The 20,731-nt window shown below is 41.9% G+C and overlaps 2 protein-coding genes across 7 annotated transcripts in view; one reads left to right on the top strand and one right to left on the bottom strand.

The window, feature by feature from the left end:
* Nucleotides 1-12,612, top strand: part of Skp1 (S-phase kinase associated protein 1) — a 15,822-nt gene extending 3,210 nt beyond the window's left edge. The window contains exons 2-6 of the mRNA XM_021212643.1: nt 1,896-1,992; nt 7,570-7,643; nt 9,772-9,915; nt 11,006-11,146; nt 11,930-12,612. Of these exons, the coding sequence (XP_021068302.1) occupies nt 1,896-1,992; nt 7,570-7,643; nt 9,772-9,915; nt 11,006-11,146; nt 11,930-11,965 (492 nt within the window). The 3' untranslated portion in view covers nt 11,966-12,612. The remainder of the gene's footprint in view (nt 1-1,895; nt 1,993-7,569; nt 7,644-9,771; nt 9,916-11,005; nt 11,147-11,929) is intronic.
* Nucleotides 12,613-18,800: 6,188 nt separating this feature from the next.
* Tcf7 (transcription factor 7) overlaps nt 18,801-20,731 on the bottom strand; it is a 29,644-nt gene continuing 27,713 nt past the window's right edge. For 3 of the 6 annotated variants that reach the window (XM_029545567.1, XM_029545564.1, XM_029545562.1), the window contains one exon: nt 18,801-20,454. In XM_029545567.1, coding sequence (XP_029401427.1) covers nt 20,375-20,454 — 80 coding nt within the window. In that variant the 3' untranslated portion in view covers nt 18,801-20,374. Of the gene's footprint in view, nt 20,478-20,731 lie in introns of all 6 variants that reach the window. The other 3 variants (XM_021213060.2, XM_029545566.1, XM_029545565.1) reach the window with 3 other exon arrangements.

Consider the following 20,731-nt stretch of genomic DNA (forward strand, 5'->3'; position numbering starts at 1 on the left):
ATTTTTACTCCAGAGAGTTAGTGTTTTTTTTTTTTTTTTTTTTTTTTTTTTTTTTTTTTGTTAGACAGGGTTTTTCTGTGCAGCCTTGTCTGTCCTGGATCTTTCTCTGTAGACCAGGCTGGCCTCAACTCATAGAAGTCTGCCTGCCTTTGCCTCCCAGTGTTGGGGTTAGGGTAAAGGCATGAACCACCACCACCCAGCTCCTTTTAAAATTTTCATTACCTATTGCTCACTCAGGTGTCCAAGTTTGAGATTGTTTGGCTAAGGGCCTACCCAAAAAAAAAAAAAGGACCTGCTTCAGCCAGGCAGTGGTGGAGCACACCTTAATTGGAGCACTATTGAGTTCAAGATCAGCCTGGTCTACAGAGTGAGTTCTAGGACAGTCACAGCTACACAAGAAAAGATTGCATTGAAACCAAAACAGTAAAAGGACTCTTCTAAATTTAAGTTCCTTATGGGTTTTAGGGGTGGTGTTATCAGCTGCCTATATGTTCTTTATTATCTTGTATGTGGTCTTGCTTTTGTTTAGAAGTGAGCATACCCTAGTCTTCTCTTTGAGGTAGTTTACTTGTTTTTTACTGGTAGATTTCATTGTAGGACATTTACTTTTATTTGATAGTTTTGTTTATTTTGGACTGACTTTGCTCAGGTTTGTTAGTAATTGTGACAGTTAATTTTTCAGATTGAGTAGTTTACTCCATAAGAGCATAAAGGAATTTAGAAAGCATGTATTATATCGAGATTTCTTGGTCCTGCCAGCAGATGAACAATGACACAGAGACTTATTATTATTATTATTATTATTATTATTATTTTTTTTTTTTTGGTTTTTCGAGACAGGGTTTCTCTGTGTAGCCCTGGCTGTCCTGGAACTTGCTCTGTAGACCAGTCTGGCCTCAAACTCAGAAATCCACCTACCTCTGCTTCCCAAGTGCTGGGATTAAAGGCGTGCGCCACCAGGCCGGTGAGACTTATTAATTTTATTATAGTTTAGGCTACTTTGCAGCTAGCTTATCTAACCTAAGTAACCCCATTACCTCTCTCTCCAACTTTCCCTGTCCCCAACTGATTTCTTCTCCCAGAGACCCTCTCTGAGCCCAGAAGTCCTGCCTTCCCTTTTCTGCCTAGCTACTGACTGTCAGCTCTTTATTAAACCAAACATCCAGCAAGGAAGGTGAGGAACCATAAGAATAACAATACCAAAATCCCAGCCATACTCAGCTCTCTGCCAATACAGAATTAACAACTGAGTAGCACAAAAGACAACCATCACACATTGTGCAAAAGTCACCCCTTAAAATTTTGGAGGAGCTAGCAAATGGTTGGCCTCAAGCCTGATGATCTAAGCCTGATCCCTGGAACCCACACAATGAAAGAGAGATCCACCTTCCTGCAACTTGTTCTGACCTCCACATGTGTGCTGAGGTATATACACACCCACACACATCTAAAAGTAGATGTCAAAAACACTGCTCTTAAAACCAGTTGTAAATTCCGTACTGCCTTTAAATGGACCTTAAAGACTGAGAAAATACTCTTCCCATCTCTCCCTTTCCCTCCCCTGTTCCCCCTCCCCCCTTTCTTTCTCTCTAGATGAAAGCAGAGCCAGGTAGTGGTGATGCACACCTCTGATCACAGCACTTGGGAGGCAGATGCAGACAGATCTCTGAGTTCAAGGCCAGCCTGGTCTACAGAGTTCCAGGACAGCTAAGGCTGTTACACAAAGAAACCCTGTCTCAACCCCCCCCCCCACACACACACATACATAAAACAATTTCAACAATTACAGGCGTGTTTATGAAGAACTTAGAACTGTACAAACTGCTTTTCTGACAGACTAGTTGATGAAATGTCGGATGGAATTAATAGCACTTACATTTCTGTACCTTTTTTAGATGCCTACGATAAAGTTGCAGAGTTCTGATGGAGAGATATTTGAAGTTGATGTAGAAATTGCCAAACAGTCTGTGACTATCAAGACCATGCTGGAAGGTAAGTTTATGAGACCTTGTGTGACGAAAGTGGGTATATAACATAGGATGGGGCATGTAACTTGCAAGTATTTACTTGAGCTTGTCTGTTATAAGCTTGAAGGTAATTTTCTTTCTGCTTTGTGTGAATAAAACTATAAACTATTAAAGTGGTTTTTTAATTTTTTTTTTTAAAAGATTTACTAGGCAAGGTGGCTCTTATTAGAGCAGGGACTAGGGATCTCTGAGGTCCAGGCCAGCCAAGACTACATAGTTGACACACTGTCTCACAACCAACCAAAAAAAGATTATTGTGTGTGCAGGCATGCCCTATCACCCCAGATAGTGTATTTCAGGAGTTTTCTGCTTTCACCTCTCCTACCCTACTTTATTGGTGTTTATTGTGTCTTAGCTTTTGGTTTTGAGACAAATCTCTCTTTGTAGTCCATGATCTGTGCTGCAGACAGACTTTACTTGGGTCCCCGATCTGCATGGAACGGGTCTCTGGTTGCAGGTGAGCAAGGATTCGGTGAATGTAGGGTGACAAACGAATATGGACCCTAGGGAGTGTGGTATCTGAATGCAATTTATCAAATCGAGCATCAAACTATTTATACAGAAGAAAATAGGGAAGTTACACAAAACAGAGGAATGCAAACACGGAAGGACTGGCAAAAACCAACTGGGATAGAATTCAGTGTTAACAGCTGGGATCAAAAACAGCTCCACCTAAAGTCAGTTTAAACTTAGTAGCCAGGGGCAAGGACTTTATGCCCTTGCCATAGTACCTATAGTCCACCTTCCCCCTAGGCCATTATAATGCTTGTGTATGGGTGTAACTCAGCTACCTATGGTTCTAAGTATCTACCCTGGTTCCTCTTTAGATCACAAACTTCCTTCTTCCTAGAGAATGTAGGGCTGTGACTTAGCTACCTAAACCCAGGGTCAGCCACTAGGATCTAACTTGGCAGATCTACTTAGAACTCCATGTAGACCAGGTTGGCCTTGAATTCAAGGAAATTCACCTGTCTCTGCCTTCCAAGTGGTGGGATTAAAGGTCACTATACCTGGCTACTTTGCTGTTTTTTAAATTTTTGTTAATTATGTGTGTGTTTAGGTATATGCACATGCTTTCAATTGCCTGTGAAGAACAGAGGAATTGGGTTCAGCTGGTGCTGGAGTTAACAGGTGGTGTAAATTGTTCAGTATGGATGCCAGAAACTGAACTGGGTCTGCTACAAGAGCAATACACTCTTGACCAATAAACCATCTCTCCAGTCCCTCCCTTTCTCTTCCACTCCCTTTTGAGGCAGGGTCTCTCTCTCTTTTCTTTCTCTCTCTTCTCTTCTCTCTCTCTCTTTTCTTCCTCTCTCTTCTTTCTCTTCTCCTCTTTCTTCTCTTCTCTCTCTTCTCTCCTCTGCCTCTGCCTCCCTAGCGCTGGGATTAAAGGTGTGCGCCACCACGCCTGGCGAGGCAGGGTCTCATGTTTCTGCTACTACAATACAGATCCTTACCTCTTTGCCAGGAAGAGTGCTTAGATTACAATTACAAGCTACCGCATCTAGCTTCTTATGTTAATTCTGAGGATCAAATTTCCCTCTTACATAGCAGACTTCTCCCTAGTGAGTCCTCTTGCTGACCCTAATGTGACTTTAGTTTGTTTGTTTTTTAGTTTTTTTGAGACAGGGTTTCTCTGTGTAGTCCTGGGCTCTCTTGAAACTACCTCTGTAGACCTCTGTTGCCTGGAACACAGATCACTTGCTTCTGACTAAGTTCTGAGTGTTGGGATTAAAGACACATAATACCATGCCTGACAACAGTTCGCTTCTGTTTCGAGTAAATTGGATTTAAAAGTGTTGTTTGTATTTGTTTTCCTGACAATAAAAGTCAAAACATTTGGAGAGGGGGTTGTCTTTATATATGGCAACCAAATAGAACTGCTTGCTGTTTTGTTGTAGAAAATAAGCTGTATGGATCAGATGCTGTTTCATACTTTGAAAAGTCTACACCTGAAGACTATCTGCATTTAATTTTTTAAAAAGATTTATTTATTTTTATGTATGTGAGTACACTGTCGCTGTCTTCAGACACACCAGAAGAGGGTGTCAGATCTTATTACAGATGGTTGTGAGCCACCATGTGGTTTCTAGGAATTGAACTCAGGACCTCTGAAAGATCATTCAGTGCTCTTAACCTCTGCCATCTCTCCAGCTCTGCATTTAATTTAAACAAAAAAAATTTTTTTTTCTGTGTATGTTTGTTTGGCTTGCATGTGTATTGTGTACCATATTCATGCAGAGGTAAGAAGAGGGCATGGGATTCCTTGGAACTAAAGCTCCTGGGAACCAAACCCAGGTCCTCTGCAAGAGTAACAAGTGCTCATAACTACTGAACTGTCTCTGCATTTAGTTTTTATTATGTGTCTCTCTGTGGTGTGAGATGTGCATACCTCAGGACAACTTTTGTAAGTTGGTTCTTTCCTTCTGTTGTGAGTTCTAAAGATCATTGATCAGTTAGTTAGGCTTCCATGGTAAGCACTTTTTACCCAAAATGTTTGGTTTTGTTGTTTTTTAGTTTTTCGAGACAGGGTTTACAAGATAAGACAGTTCTGTAGACCAGGCTGGCCTCAATTCAGAAATCTGCCTGCCTCTGCCTCCCAAGTGCTGGGATAAAAGCTGTGAGCCACCACTGCCCAACATAATATTTGTTCTTAAAGAATTTACAAACTAGGAAGGATACCAGATACTAAACATAACTTGTCAGTTATATGCCAAATGATGTTGCAGTAGCATCTTGAGTGGTGTCAGCCTATGTTGTAGAGAGACTACACTGTGTGGTTGTAGTGAGACCGATTTTAAGTTCCATAATTTTGAGAAATCATGCTGGGCTAAAGTAAACAGGATTATTAAGGAAAATTAAGCTATTTATAGTGGTACGTGCCAATAATTACAACACACAGGAAGATCAAAGCCAGCTTCTGCTACATAGAAAGTTTTAAGGCCATCCTGAACTGTCCTTTCAAAAAAGGAGAATTGAAGTGGCTAAAAAGATGCTTCGGTGGTTAAGAGTACTGGCTGCCCCTCCAGAGGACCCATGTTTGATTCTCAGCAGCCACACAGTTCATACACACAGTAGCAGCTCACATACTCTGTATGTAACTGTATTCCCAGGCCATCCAGCACCCTCTTCTGGCCTCCACAGGCACCAGGTATGCAGGTGGTACATGGACATATGCAGAAATAATCATACACACAAAATAAATACATAGTTTTTTTTTTTTTTTAAGGAGAAATTGATATTTTTAGTGGCCATTTGTCTAGATGGGATAGAATTGTAATACTGTATTGGTAAAAATGTAAATGAATTTGAGAGGAATATTGATTAAAAAAAGACTGAACTTGAATTGTGTTGAAAATGCCTTCGAGGAAAGAGGGAACATTTCTAGGTGACTGGAGTGCTTGCCAGATTTCATAACTAATATAGAGCCTTTAACCCTCTTGGAGTGCTGGGGACTGAACCCAAGGCCTTGTGCATTATTAGACAAGTCTGATTGCACAGGCTATGTCTTCTATGTGACTTTTTAAAATAAAAACTGGACATGGTCTTTTTGGTGAATGGTGTATGTCATATGGCACTTCAAGTCCTATATTCTGGTAAGAACATTGTAGATCCCTTCTATTAAGTTTGTAGTCAAGTACCTGTTGAATGAAGGAGTATGGAATGATCAAAATAGAAAGTGGTTCACCAGGCAGTGGTGGCACACGCCTTTAATCCCAGCACTTAGCACTTGGGAGGCAGAAGCAGGTGGATTTCTGAGTTTGAGGCCAGCCTGGTCTACAGAGTGAATTCCAGGACAGCCAGGACTACACAGAGAAACCCTGTCTTGGGGAAAAAAAAAAAAGAAAAGTGGTTCAGGTATCTCTGTAAGGGTAGGTAAGTAATAGCAGATTTGCTCCCTCAGTACTTGTTTTGGCAATGGAAATATTTGCTTCATCTTAGTGGTTGTTTGATGTGCTGATCTGACCTGTGCTGCTTCAAAGAAGCATTTGCCGTTTTAAATAGCATTAGTTGCCTAAAAACTTGTGCAGACTGGCTTTGATCTCAGAAGTAAGTAGATTAATAGACAGCAGTGGTTAAAGGGTTCTTTCTCTTTGTATCCTTTGTGGGCTCAGAGCAGAATGGTTTCATCTGAAGTGAAGTACCTGTAGCTTATAGGATTCTAGCCTATTGAGATGTGGAGTTCTTTGATTTTGGCATCTTACTGCTTTCTGTGTTTTGTATCTGCAGTGTCCCTGGTTAGAATTTCATGTGACTTTAAAGTCAAAATTAAGCTTTTTAAAATCAGGATAATCAGAAGTGGGAATCTTGATAACTGTGCATGTGGATTGGCTTATTCAAGTCAGGAAGTGGTATCAGAACACCCTGAAACTAAATAGCTTAAAGGGATGTGTTCTGCTTTCTGGTCGTAAAGAAAAATGTAGCATGTCTGCATACTAGAGAAGCAGTTCTTAATAGTCGCAAGGACCTTAATATTACTCAAGGCCTCTTCCAAATAGCTTTATATTTAAACAAACGTATTTTATGTTGTCTTTAAATATCAATATCTCACCCAAAGAGATATTTTACACTATAGATTACTTTAACAGTATTTGTTGGGGAGAAGGGGTGGTTTTTACATATGAAACTTGAGGCTTTGCTTTTTGTTTTGTTTTGTCTTTGTTTACTCTAACTGGGAAGAAGTCTAGGAAGACTATTGGAATTATGAGGAGAGATGAGTACTCTACAGAAACTTGTTGTTGTAGACCTCAGTGAATACTTGTTCTCAAGTGCAGTGTCTTTGGTTCTCTTCTAGACTAAGGGTTAACCTTTTACTTTTCATTTGACTTTCAGAATATATTTACTTTTTTATGTATAAATGTTTTGCTTGCATGTATTTATGTGCAACCTACGTATGCAGTCTCTGGAGGAGAGAGTATTGGATTCTCCTTAAACTGGTGTTTGAGACTGTTTTGCAAGTTAATAAAGAGGGGAATCCTCATAAAATGATTAGTCATAGTTGTGTAGTACCTAAGGTCTATGGCAAAGAATTTCAGGCCAAGGATATCTCCAAAGAGTACTTCAATATAAGAAATGAACCACTAAAAGTTTTGGCTCATTTGGGAGGTGGGGAGAAGACTAGGATTCAGTTTTTGCAGATTGTTGCTATCCATACTTCATTAAATTACCAACAAGAATGTGCCCCCATGCCCATCCATACTAGCTAGTTTTAGGTCAGCTTGGCACAAACTAGGGTCATGTAAAAAAAGGCACCTCAGTTGAGAAAATGTCTCCATTAGATTGGCTTGTGGGCATTTTCTTGATTAATGATTGTGGGAAGGCCTAACCCATTGTGGGTGGCCTCATCTGTAGGCAGGTAGTCCAGAGTTGTATAAGAAAGCTGGCAGTGACTTCTATTTTAGCTCTTGCCTTCAGATTCCTGCCCTGGTTCCTGTCTTGGCAGGCTATTACCTGAAGTATAAGGTGAAACTGATTGTTTTTATCATAGCAATAGATCGTATGTTATGGAGTTGAAAAACAATGACTTTCATGGTTTTCTTAGATTTGGGAATGGATGATGAAGGAGACGATGATCCTGTTCCTTTACCAAATGTTAATGCAGCAATTCTAAAAAAGGTAAGTGATGATTTTGTTTTTCTCTTATTTTGGTACTGGGGATTGAATTTAGGGTCTGAAATATGCTTAATATATTATGTTACTAAACTCAGCCCCAACCCAGGTAAGATCTTTTTGGGGGGTGGAATTTGTTTTTTTTTTCCTTTGGTTTGTTTTTATTTGTTTATTCTTTTTTTTTTTTTTTTTTTGCTTTTCGAGACAGGGTTTCTCTGTGTAGTCCTGGTGATCCTGGAATTCACTTTGTAGATCAGACTGGCCTCGAACTCAGAAATCTGCCTGCCTCTGCCTCCCAAGTGCTGGGATCAAAGGCGTGCGCCACTACGCCTGGCTTTGTTTACTCTTTTTTGGTTTTTCGAGACAGGGTTTCTCTGTGTAGCCCAGGCTGTCCTGGAACTTATTCTGTAGACCAGGCTGGCCTCAAACTCAGAAATCTGCCTGCCTCTGCCTCCCAAGTGCTGGGATTAAAGGCATGCGCCACCATGCCTGGTATTCATTTTTGTTTGCAAGGCAGGGTTTCTCTGTGTAGCCCTGGCTGTTCTGGAACTTGCTCTGAAGACCAGGCTGGCCTTGAAATCAGAGATTGACTTTCCTCTGAGTAGTGATATTAAAGATGTGAGGCACCACCAGGAGGTTGGTTTTTTTTTTGTTGTTTGTTTGTTTTTGTTTTGTTTTTTCCCTTACAGGTTTTTTTTTAAAAATTATTTTCTTTATTTACATTACAAATGCTATCCCGAGGGCTGGTGGGTAAGAGCACCCGACTGCTCTTCTGAAGGTCTGGAGTTCAAATCCCAGCAACCACATGGTGGCTCATAACCATCTGTAACAAGATCCAATGCCCTCTTCTGGAGTGCCTGAAGACAGCTACAGTGTACTTACATATAATAAATAAATAAATCTTAAAAAAAAAAAAAAGACAAATGCTATCCCGAAAGTTCCCTATACCCCACCCCCACCCCTGTTCCCCTACCCACCCACTCCCACTACTTGGCCCAGGCCTTCCCTTGTGCTGGGTCATATAAAGTTTGCAAGACCAAGGGGCCTCTNTTCCCANTGATGGCCGATTAGGCCATCTTCTGCTACNTATGCAGCTAGAGACACNAGCTCAGGGGGTNCTGGTTAGTTCATATTGTTGTTCCACCTACAGGGTTGCAGCCCCCTTCAGCTCCTTGGGTACTTTCTCTAGCTCCTCCATTGGGGACCCTGTGTTCCATCCAATAGCTGGCTGTGAGCATCCACTTCTGTGTTTGCCAGGCACTGGCATAGCCTCACAAGAGGCCGCTATATCAGGGTTCTGTTGTTTTGTTTTTTAAAATAAGGTTCTTGTTTGATAGCTCAGGCTGGCTTTGAACTTGGAAGAAATCCTACTGTTGCCTTGTGGGTGCTAGAATTGGAGGCATGTGTCACTATACCTGTCTAGACTTCTTAATGAACTTAGGTTATAGTCATTCTGCTGTTTCTTTGTATAAATGAGTAATTTGTTTTGTGGTATATGTGTACATGTGTTTTGGCTGTGTACCTGAAGCCAGAGGAAGACATTAGGTGTCCTGATACATTCCTTCTCTATTTCCTGAATCTAGATCTAGACTGTTAGCCAGCAAGCTCCCCAGTACCACCTGCAGTAGGGGTTGCAGGTGCATGCTGTCTCAACATGTTTATATAGATACTACGGATTCAAAGTGGGATCCTTACGCTTGTCAACAAGTGCTCTTACTGACTGAGCTATCTTACCAGTGAGGAGGGCAGGATGAGGGGAGAGGGAGGGAGGGAGGAAGAGAGAACACGATAATAAAAATATTTTTAAAAATTGACTCTTTAACTTTTTGTTAAAGCCTGGCGTGGTGGCACACACCTTTAATTCCCAGCACTTGGGAGGCAGAGGCAGGTGGATTTCTGAGTTTTGAGGCCCCAGCCTGGTCTACAGAGTGAGTTCCAGGACAGCCAGGGCTATACAGAGAAACCCTGTCTCGAAAAACCAAAAACCAAAAACCAAAAACCAAAAACAAACAAACAAAAAAACCAAACCTTTTTGTTAGACTTCCTTTAGCTAGTTCTCATCACAGTGTAGTGATGCCCCCAGCATTAAACTGAAAGTCTTGTACTAGAATGCCAGAAGTATTTGTTGTTGTAGGTCATTCAGTGGTGCACCCACCACAAAGATGACCCTCCTCCTCCTGAGGATGATGAAAACAAAGAAAAGCGGACAGATGATATTCCTGTTTGGGACCAAGAATTCCTGAAAGTTGACCAAGGAACACTTTTTGAACTTATTCTGGTATGTTAATGTATAAAGTAGTTGTATTGCAGAGCCTTTACCTAAGGATTGAGTTGGCTAGGTGCATTGCTCTTCAACTATGGATATTCTCTGTACTCAATGCAATGTAATATACTTTAGTAGTTACATTAAATGTAATGATCCAAACACCCTTGAGGGGTAGAAATATCAGGTCAGATAAAGCAAAACTATTTTTTTGCTGCCTGTATAAAACTTTACCATAGGCACAATTAAAATGGAAAAGAGTATGCTAATGCAAATCAGAAGAAAGCTGGTTGGATTTTGAAGTTTAAGAGGGTTATTTTCATAATGATAAAGGGAATTGATTCATGAAGAATAATTGTCATAGACCTAAAAGCAGAACTTCAAAAAGTGAGAAAAGGAATGAAGCACAAAGGTCAGTACACAGTTGTGCAGGCATAGAAACTCCAGTGTTGTTTCTCAGTAATTATAACAAGTAGACAGAAAACCAGGTCAGCAACACTGCTGAACAGCTTGTCTTAATTTATATGTAGGATGTTATATTTAATTATGGCCATATACATTCTTGTCAAGGTAGACTAAGTTCTGGGCCATATAAATCCCAAATGTAAAAGTATTCAAGTTACACAAAGCATGTTTTCTGAATTCAGGTAGAAGCATAAAAAGTGTTTGAAGCTGGGTGTGGTGGTGCATACCTTTAATATAGAATATAGGGGCAGAGCTCTGAGTTTGAGGCCAGCCTGGTCTACATAGCATGTTTTAGGATATTCAGGGCTACATAGTGAGGTCTTGTCTCAAAATAAAGTAGAATCTGGGAAAAAATTGTGAATATTTGAAAATTCAGTGATTTCTTAGTAATTTTTAAGCCAAAATTAGTATTTTTAATTGAATTTAAATAAAACAACTTAAAATTCAGGATAAAGCTAAAGCAGCAGTGAATAAGAAGAAAACTAGTGAAAGGTGAAGTTACATTGAAAATAATCAGTATTAAAGGGCAGAGAATTTCATAGAGTTCATTAAACAGGGTATCATTTTAAGCTCAATTTGATGTAAATTGTTAACGTCAAATATTCAGTACATATGACTAAAAACCAGCTATCAATTACAGGCTGCAAACTACTTAGACATCAAAGGTTTGCTTGATGTCACATGCAAGACTGTGGCCAATATGATTAAGGGGAAAACTCCTGAGGAGATTCGTAAAACCTTCAATATCAAAAATGACTTTACTGAAGAGGAGGAGGCCCAGGTAGGTAGCACTCAACCTGTCTTCAATTGCTTTTTAAAAAGAAATTGGAACCCAGTACCAAGACAAGAAAAAAAGCCCATCAGAAAGTCTTGGGCTTGTGCTGCTTACCCGAGAACACCTTTAAAATTCCTTGATACGGGGCATGGTGGCAAATGCCCTTTATCTCCCAGTACTTGGGAAGCTGTGGTAGACTGTGAGTTCCAGGACATCCAGGGCTACATAGAGAAACCTGTCTTAGAGAACAAAAGAAACAATAAAAAAAGTCTTGATGCAGAGGCATAATGTGCACCTGTCTCTGGATCTGAGCACTTAGGTGAGAGTTCTTGAAGACTTTAGTTTTAATTCATGAGTATGAGCAAGGTGCCCAGAAGAGGGCATCAGATTTCTTGGAGTTGGAGTTACCGGTGGTTGTGAGCTGTGGGTGGGGGTGGGATAGGAATTATGTCCTCCAGGATAACAGTTTTAACCTGAGTTATGTCCAGCCTGGTACTGTTCTTTTAGAAACATAAGAAAAATGGACTTTGAACTAAAGAGGTTCTTCATTATCAGATTCTCATTTTTTTTTTACCTGTGACATTTGTATAGGTCCCTAAACTGTTGGCTTAGAAATCAGGGCCTGATAATAAAGAGTGGATGAGTTGGGTTTGCTTACCAGCTTAGAACGGGGGATTAGAGGAACTCTCAGTTGACATCTGTTGAATGTTAGAAAGTTAGCCATCAATAAGTAGTGCATAGCCATCTCAGAAAAGACTACTCAAGGTATACCTTCTCTGTCTCTTCTAGGTACGCAAAGAGAACCAATGGTGTGAAGAGAAGTGAACTGCTGTGCCTGTCACTGTAACACTAGAAGGGTTGTTCCAAATGCTAGTTGCACTGCTCTGTTTATAATTGTTAATATTAGAGATCAGTAGACAAACATCGCCTTGTCTTCACTGCATGTGTAGTTCCAGTCCAGACCAGACCTGTGGCTGAGTTTCTTCTATGAGCAGAAGTTTCCTTTTCCCCCCATTACTCTGAATAAAACCGAACTATGGGTTCTCTGTGGAAAGTGGCATTTTGGGCTTTCCCTCTTTCTGTAAAGTGATTTCTGCCTCTGGTTCATTGTCCAGTTAACTTCAGTGAGCCTTTCAAAGTTGCCATTGTAAATAAAACAACTTAAGAAAAGTATGCTGAAATAGAATTAACAAAACATATTTGTTGATGAATCGGAAACTGGAATAGGGCAGCTTGAAGTTAACCATGTGGTGTCTTCCGACCTCTGTGCTGGTAAGCTTGAATGCAGCTGGGCTCTCTTAATGGGATCTGAGGCCTTGGTTTGTCTTTTCTTTTTTTTTTTTTTTTTTTAATCTTCTCAGCTTTGAATATGTTGCCTAGAGGTTTAGTTTACTACCCAGTGTGTGGTTTTGGAGTGGGGACTGTAACTCAGCAATTTGTTAGCTTTTCAATTAAAAAAGACACTTACTTCATGTGGTATGTCATCTTTTTATCATCATTGTTCCCAGGTGGGGAAACATGCATGTAAAAATTAATTTAACCTTTAACATTAAAGTGTGTGGTGAAACTCAGAAAACAGCCCTCCTAAGTGCAAGATGCTTCTTAATAAAAAGTAGTACAGTAGGTAGTCAACAGTTGCTTTTGTGGGTGTAAATGTGTTTCTTCTCTTAATGAATTTTTTTTAAGATTTATTATTATACATAAGTACACTGTAACTGTCTTCAGATGCACCAGAAGAAGGCGTCAGGTCTCATTCTGGGTGGTTGTGAGCCACCACCATGTGGTTGCTGGGATTTACACTCGTGACCTTTGGAAGAACAGTCAGTGCTCTTACCCTCTAAGCCATCTAGCCAGCCCGTTTGTTTGTTTGTTTGTTTTAACTTATTTATTTATTATAAGTACACTGTAGCTAGCTTCAGACACACCAGAAGAGGGCATCAGATCTCATTACAGATGGTCGTAAGCCACCATGTGGTTGCTGGGATTTGAACTCCTGACTTCTGGAAGAGCAGTCAGTACTCTTAGCCTCTGAGCCATCTCTCCAGCCCGGTTATTTTTTAATTGTAGAGAATCTTGCTTGAATGGTAGTAGGTATTACCCACATCTTTTTTCATCTTAGCTCTTGTAAGGTCAGCCTGGTTTACAAAGGAAGTTCTAGGATAGCCCGGGCTACAAAGAGAAAGCCCTGTCTCAAAAAACAAAGAAAAAAATTCAAGTGATTTCTTTTTTTCCTTTTTCTTAAGATTTATGATTTATGTGTATGAGTACACTGTTGCTGTCTTCAGACACCCCAGAAGAGGGTATCGGACCCTATTTATTACAGATGGTTGTGAGCTACCATGTGGTTGCTGGGAATTGAACTCTGGAAGAGCAGTCAGTGCTCCTAACCACTGAGCCATCTCTCCAGCCCCCCCCCCCCCTTTATTATTTTTTTGGTTTTTCGAGACAGGATTACTTTGTAGACCAGGCTGGTCTCAAACTCGGAAGTCTGCCTGCCTCTGCCTCCCAAGTACTGGGATTAAAGGCGTGCACCACCACTGCCTGGCCAGAGATTAGTTCTTAAGATGTAACTGCTCAACCACTATTAGCTTCCTTTATGGTAGATTGGTTTTTTCCCTTATTTTGTAATGTTGAACATTGAACCTAGGGCTTTGTTCTTTTAAGTGCTCTCCCTCTGAGCTCCATTGCTAGACACTGCCTTTTTCCTACTAAGGCTCCCATTTTGTTTTTGCTAGCTAATGTAAGTACACTGTAGCTGTCTTCAGACACTCCAGAAGAGGGAGTCATCTCATTAAGGATGGTTTGAGCCACCATGTGGCTGCTGGGATTTGAACTCTGCACCTTTGGAAGAGCACTTGAGTGCTCTTACCCGCTGAACCATCTCACCAGCCCCCCATTTATTTTCTATGCATAGATAAAATACTGTAACAGACCTGTCATCTTGTTCTAGTCTGGTTCTGCCATCTTTGTAAAATGGTCTTTACATTTGAATTTGAAACCTTTGTTAAAATATTAAAAATGCAGCAAAGTAGTGGTGGTACATGCCTTCCAGAAGTCAGGGGCAGGCAGATCTCTTTCAAGTTTGAGGCCAACCTGGTCTACAAAGGGAGTTCTAGGATAGCCACAGCTACACTGAGAAACCTTGTTGTGAAAAGCAAAAATAAGGGCTGGAGAGATCGCTCAGTGGTTAAGAGTGCCGACTGCTCTTCCAAAGGTCCTGAGTTCAAATCCCAGCAACCACATGGTGGCTCACAACCATCTGTAACAAAATCTGATGCCTCTTCTGGAGTGTCTGAAGACAGCTGCAGTGTACTTACATATAATAAATAAATGTTTTTTGTTTTTTTTTTAAAAAAAACAAAAATAAATAGGGCCTATGAGATGGCTGAGTAGATGAAAGCGCTTGCTCCCAAGGCTGATGAACTGAGTTTGATCTTAGGAACCTACAGAATGGAAGGAGGAAACTAACTCCTGTGCGTGCCCTGCTACTTGCATGCATGACACAAAAGCACTCGCCCCCCTCCCCACACACACACACTAATAAAAGTTTTAAAATATCCAGATGGTGGTGGCACACGCCTTTAATCCCAGTACTTAGAGACAGTGTTCGTGGACAGCCTGGTCTATAGAGGTAGTTCCAGGACAGCAAGGTTACACAAAGAAACTAGGAAAACGAACACCCCCCCCAAAAAAAAAATATGAAAATAGGTCAAAAAGTATAAGATTATCTGGCATTCTTTTTCTGAAGAAATTTAAGCGCCTGCCCCGCTTAGTTGGTTTAGGAAATAAGAAAGGTGATAGTCCAGTGTTAGCTGGAATATTTCACTTGCCAGTTAGTTATAACACATTTACCCAGCTTTGTAACCCTGCTTGTGTCAGGACAAACCCAAGTCTTTACTAAAGCTCTAGGATTACTGTTACATATCGTGTTTATAAAGCAAGTGTCAACTTATAGGAAAAACCTGTCGGTGAGCCTTTTGAGATAGGGAGTAGAAATGCCAGGTCTTGCTGTATGGCCCAGGCTGATCTCAACTCATGGACACAGAAGTCTTACCCTAGCATCTCTAAGGGCTGGAATTGGGGTGTGTGTGTGTGGGGGGGGTGTTAGCATTGACGTCATGCTGCTTTGAGATTTGGTAAGCCCAAGATTTTTCGAGAATGGCAGTAGGAGTAGGGACATCACTATATTTAAAAGGTGAGATGAGCAGAGGTATGCTGAGTGTTCTCTCCTCTTGACAACTACAGCCTAGTCCTCTTTCCTGATGGCTCTTACATATCTCTCACTATATAAAATACTATGTTGGCTCATATCAAACTTGTATTTGCCAAGAAACTGAATTCTGCTAACATGACTCCTACTCTTTTAGACAAATGAAAAAATAGGATTCAGATTAGTAGATCTGATAGCTTATCTGAGGGAAAATTGGCAATTTGTGTTCACTGTTCACCAAACAGGTTCTAGGTCTGATGTTGAGCCCTTTTCCATGCTGAAAGTTTACACCACTTCCTGTGTGTTCACATGTTCATAAGTATGCATATGTTGAAGTCAAAGGACAACTTTCAGGAATTGGTTCTCAGCTTCCACAATGTGGGACCTAGGGGGTTGAACTCAAGTTGGCATACCTGGCAGCACTTTTACCAGCTGAGCCATCTTGCCAGCCTTCATTTCTTTAATAAGTCTACTAAGTGTTTTCCAGGCTCTCACCCCTTACCCATAGCAGCTAGACCTTACTCTAAAGGTGTGCACTTACACTTTGCTGCTTTCCCATCTTTTCTTTCATTAGCTTGAAGACAGCCTTGGCAGTCCTGAAACTTGCTATGTAGGCCAGCACTGCTCTGCTCCCTCCCCCTTTTAGACGTTGACATGAAGGCTGACTTGAGGCTGGATTGAGCCTACACTGCTTCAATCCTGCATGGCCCTGAGCAGGTTGCTATTGTTTTAGCCTTTCAGTCTTTTTACCATAGTTGATCCAGGACTTGGCCACTTGATGGCAGGGCTACTGTTACTTAGCAGCACTGTTCCTCTATAAGGATCAGAAGTGAGAAACACAGGTTAGGTGCTGAATGTGAATGAGAGGAAGCTCACAAGCCTTGTATTTGAACCCAGGGTTTTGTATATACCAGGCAAGTACTCTACAAATGGAGCTACGTTCCCAGACAGGGAACTTGTTCTTTTTTTTTTTAGGCTTTTCAAGACAGGGTTTCTCTGTGTAGCCCAGGCTGTCCTGGAACTCACTCTGTAGACCAGGCTGGCCTCGAACTCAGAAATCCACCTGCCTCTGCCTCCCAAGTGCTGGGATTAAAGGTGTGCGCCACCACCTCCCAGCAGGGAACTTGTTCTTAATTAGGCTTAATTAGGGGAATGCATTTTATTGTGTTAGATTGGCGATTGCCAGCTAGAACTGAGGAGTGTCAAATTTTGTACCTAAAAAAAATGCCTAGCTGCCGCCTACAATGCAGTGCTTCTCAATGTTTCAAACTCCTGCGACTGTTTGGCTGTCAGCTTTAATTTCTGCACACAGCTCCTCCAGTCCCCCCTCCCATCCTTGTCCCCCCCCCCTTTAGGATTAAGGCACGCTCATAATATGAAGGTCAGAGGACAACTTAGTCATTTCTCAACAGATCATGCTTGGCAGTAAATTGTTTACCTGTTTAGTCAATAGGACATTTTTATTAAGGTGTATGGTCTCACTATGTACTTAAAGGCCTTGAACCTTGAATCCTCTGGTGTGTTGTTGGTATTACTGACTTTAAACTCCCAAAGCCTGAAGAGTTTCCCTTCATCCTGTGCTCCTCCCTCATGTAGCCAAGGCTAGCTTCTAGCGCAATGTATATCTTTGTGTGTTCACTTCTGAAGTTCTGGGATTATAGGACCAGAAGCACTAAGGAGTTTTTAAGAAAGCTGAAGAGACCCAAGGAAACTAGCCTAGCCTTCCCGCTCACAGAGAAAAGCCACCTCAGCTCTATGGACTTGATTCGGGGGCCTTAAGTTCTTTGCTACAGGTCTGGCAAGTCGGACTGGACACGGTTTTGTATTCTTGCCCCTTCTGTTTGCTGATGATCAGAGGCAGGGAAGAGCAGACTGTAACGTCCCAGGCCATTCCTCTCTGAGGCTAGGCTTCCTAGCCCTGCTCTTTGTTTCCTTAACAGAGAGGCAGAGATTTGGCTTGGGCTTCCACACCCAAAAGGAACTTGAGATATAGGTGTATCTTTTAAGAGTCCAGTCAACTGGGCTTGGAAAAGAGGGAAACTTCTGCCTTCAGATTGGAAAACATGGCTTCAGTTGAAGCCTTGATAGCTTGCAGGGCTCAGCTCTCACTGTCCATTCAGCACAGAATGGGAAGTGAGTGTAGCAGAGAAGAACACTTGAGATAATGTATTGCAGGGAGTCCTAGTTACTGTCTTGGGATGGGTTACAAAGGCTGGGGTGGGGGTGGGGATCTCGGTCTTAAGAAACTGGGTTGGTTCTTGGCTGGCTGTGTGATGAGATTGGTATGGTATTTGAGGTTGAATTAGGTTTCCATTCTCAAGCCCTTAAGACCTCCTCAGGTCTCAGGAATGTAGTGCTGTGAATTGGAAGAATTCAAATTTTATTTTTGGAGTCTGTTTTTCTAAAGGGTTTCTTTAATTCTAACAAAGTTGCCAATGTCTTCTCCCCACCTCACACATACCCCAGCTCTGCACTCCACAAAGAGTGTATTGTTCATGTACCCAGTGTACTCTAGAGGATACACCAGATCAGATACAAAACCCCCAACCTGGTAAGAATGCAAGGTCTTTTTGTTGTTTTTAAACATTAAGGCTCACAGCCAGAGCAGAATTCTTTAAAATGGGACAAATGCAAATGTCCAAAGATTGCCTGGCCACCTTTAGCATCCTCCCAGAAAAAGGTTAAAGTCTAAGATTTCAATTTTCAGTGTTCTATAAAAGTACTTTGGGGGGCTGGTGAGATGGCTCAGTGGGTAAGAGCACCTGACTGCTCTTCCGACGGTCCGGAGTTCAAATCCCAGCAACCACATGGTGGCTCATAACCATCTGCAACAAGATCTGACTCCTACTCTTCTGGAGTGTCTGAAGACAGCTACAGTGTACTTACATATAATAAATAAATAAATCTTTAAAAAAAAAAAAAGGCAGCCCTTCTAAGAATCTAGCACTCTTTGTGTAGGACTTTTATGACAAATTTTAAGACTGGACTGCGTATTTTTCTTCAAATAAGTTTGAAGTGTTTTTCTTCTTTCTGTCCTTAGTGGGAAGTAGATCCTGAATACACTTCAGGTTGGACTGTTCAATATCAGAATATCAACTGCCAGCTAGCTCATTGGTGCACAAGGGTACTGGGGAGTAGTAGGCCAGCCTGCCGTGACTGTAGTGTCAGCATTAAATCTGAGCTTGGAAAGTGAGCTCAGCTGTGGTGTCAGCACCAAGCCCCTGTCGAGAGACACTGTGATTTTTGGCTTTTGCAGATTGGCAGTCTTGGAATCTTTGTTCATACTATGGGATACACTCCAGGTTTTATGACAGAAGAGAAGAACATTAGTAGGCACTGTTGAGAGCTGCCATGCAGGTGCTGCCATGCAGGTGCTACCATCCCGGTTCTCTGCAAGAGCAGCAGTGCTAAGCCACCTCACTGTTAACTGAAACAGCTACTCAGTCAGACTTTGAAAAACCAAGTAAAAAGATTCTTTATTCTCATTGTTAAAAAAGCTTTTCTATGGAAATGCATTACAATACAAAAATATTTTGGATACAACAGTTTTTCTTTTTGAGAAAAGGTCTATACAGCCCTGGTTGTCCTGGAATTCACAGAGGTCCCCCTGCCTCTGTCTCGAAAGTGCTGGGGTAATAGGTGCACACTACCACACTTGGCCGGACTCTCAAGACTTTCAAAACTACACTAGAAACATGATCTTTGGATTGAGAAATGGGTGACTAAAGTAGGAACTAAAGGTTTTTGTTTTGTTTTGTTTTGTTTTTGTGTGGAATACTTGAATAACCCTTTTCATTTTCTTTGGATTCAGGCTATCTACAGTGAGAATGAAAAAAAAAAGTTACAACAAATGAACAACAACAACAAAAAAAAACTTGTTTTTCAAGGCTCAGGGTTAAGTTTGGCTCAAAAAGAGTTTCTAGAATGTGGCAAGGAACCATGCCCACCACAGAGAGGTTTTATGGGCTCCTTGCTTTAGTAGTAACATTTCTTCCTGCAGCCCCACAGAGAAACTGAAGCTGGCCGGTTCTCAATGCTGAAAGACAGGCTCTGGCTGTTGGGGGTTTGGGGTTTGCCCTCTCACAGCTGCCTGGGAGCTGACACAGCTGAGCTGGAAATGGAACTGGGAAGAGCCTGATAGGAAGGGTGCACACTGGATTTAGGCCAACTTTAATTTATCGACTGTAGTTTTTAATGCTGGTGAGCTCGGGGAGGATAGATGAAAGCTGACTACTGCCCACCAGTAGGTAGGTCGGTGTTATGTTGCCAAGGTTGAAAGGCCTAAACGTATCCTAGTCCCTCCTCTTGCCTGAGAACACAGTGAGATGCTTCCTCCGGCCCAGCTTATGAACAGCAGCTGTTTTTTGTAAACAGAGCTTCTCAGTTTCTTTAAGAGAGAAGCATTATTGTTTAGACTTGTGGCTGGTCAACCACAGAGTTATTTTGTGTAACAAACCAGGTATTCTTGGTCCAAGAAGTATTGGCATGGGGAAAGTGTAGCAGAGGGCAGGAGGAGCATTTGTAGAGTAGGCAGCTGAAGAGGTCAGTCCAACCCATCTGACCTACAGCAAAACAAAACCTACTAGGACAAGAAGGATGTCCAGCCAGCAATAAGAAGAGATAGGCTGTCAGGCAGCAGGATCCCCTTAAGATGATACAGCTACATAGATCTGATCCCCCACCTCTTGAATTGATGGCCCCTGGTTCAGGGAGCTGTGCAGCCTTTGAAATCTTCATCACTTTAAGAGGACCCCTAGCTTGTTCCATAGAGCAAGCCAGGTGTCCTGTGCCTAGCAAGCAAGGCTGTTAGGCCGCCTGTCTCTGAGATTCTTGTGGCTGTATCTGTGGATTCTGGAGGGTGCTGTGCGGGGTCTTTGGAGACTTAGGGACTGGAAGAGTGAGAGCTGCAGAGCGACCTGAGAATGTTGGTGCTGGCTCCACTGGGCTAGCAAGCAGTTCTGTGGGGAAGGAGGGCAACAGAAGATACGAGGGTGAGTCCTGGGGAGCTGGGGACCAGGGACAGCCTAGAGCACTGTCATCGGAAGGAACGGGGCTGGGGCAGCGGTCTTCTCCGGGTAAGTACCGAATGCATTTCTTTTTCCTCCTAGGAATAGTGAAGAGAGTTATCTGTAAACAGAGGGTGAATCCACAGTCACACATCACAACCAGAAAATGGCTGTCCTTGAACAGGCCTGGCTAAACACTTTTTTTCTCTCTCCATGGCCAAGGAAACTCTGCCCATCTTCCAGCCCTACCTGGCCCAGACCTAGGACAAGTGCAATTGCATGGAACAGCCACAAGGTGGCAAGAGGAATCTTGTGTGTGGGCCTGTGGGCTGCTGGTTTTCCAGGGGAACCATCTCTTAGTTTGGGTCAAGTTAC

The sequence above is a fragment of the Mus pahari genome, chromosome 14 (genome assembly GCF_900095145.1).
Source record: "Mus pahari chromosome 14, PAHARI_EIJ_v1.1, whole genome shotgun sequence".
Taxonomy (NCBI): Eukaryota; Metazoa; Chordata; class Mammalia; order Rodentia; family Muridae; genus Mus; species Mus pahari.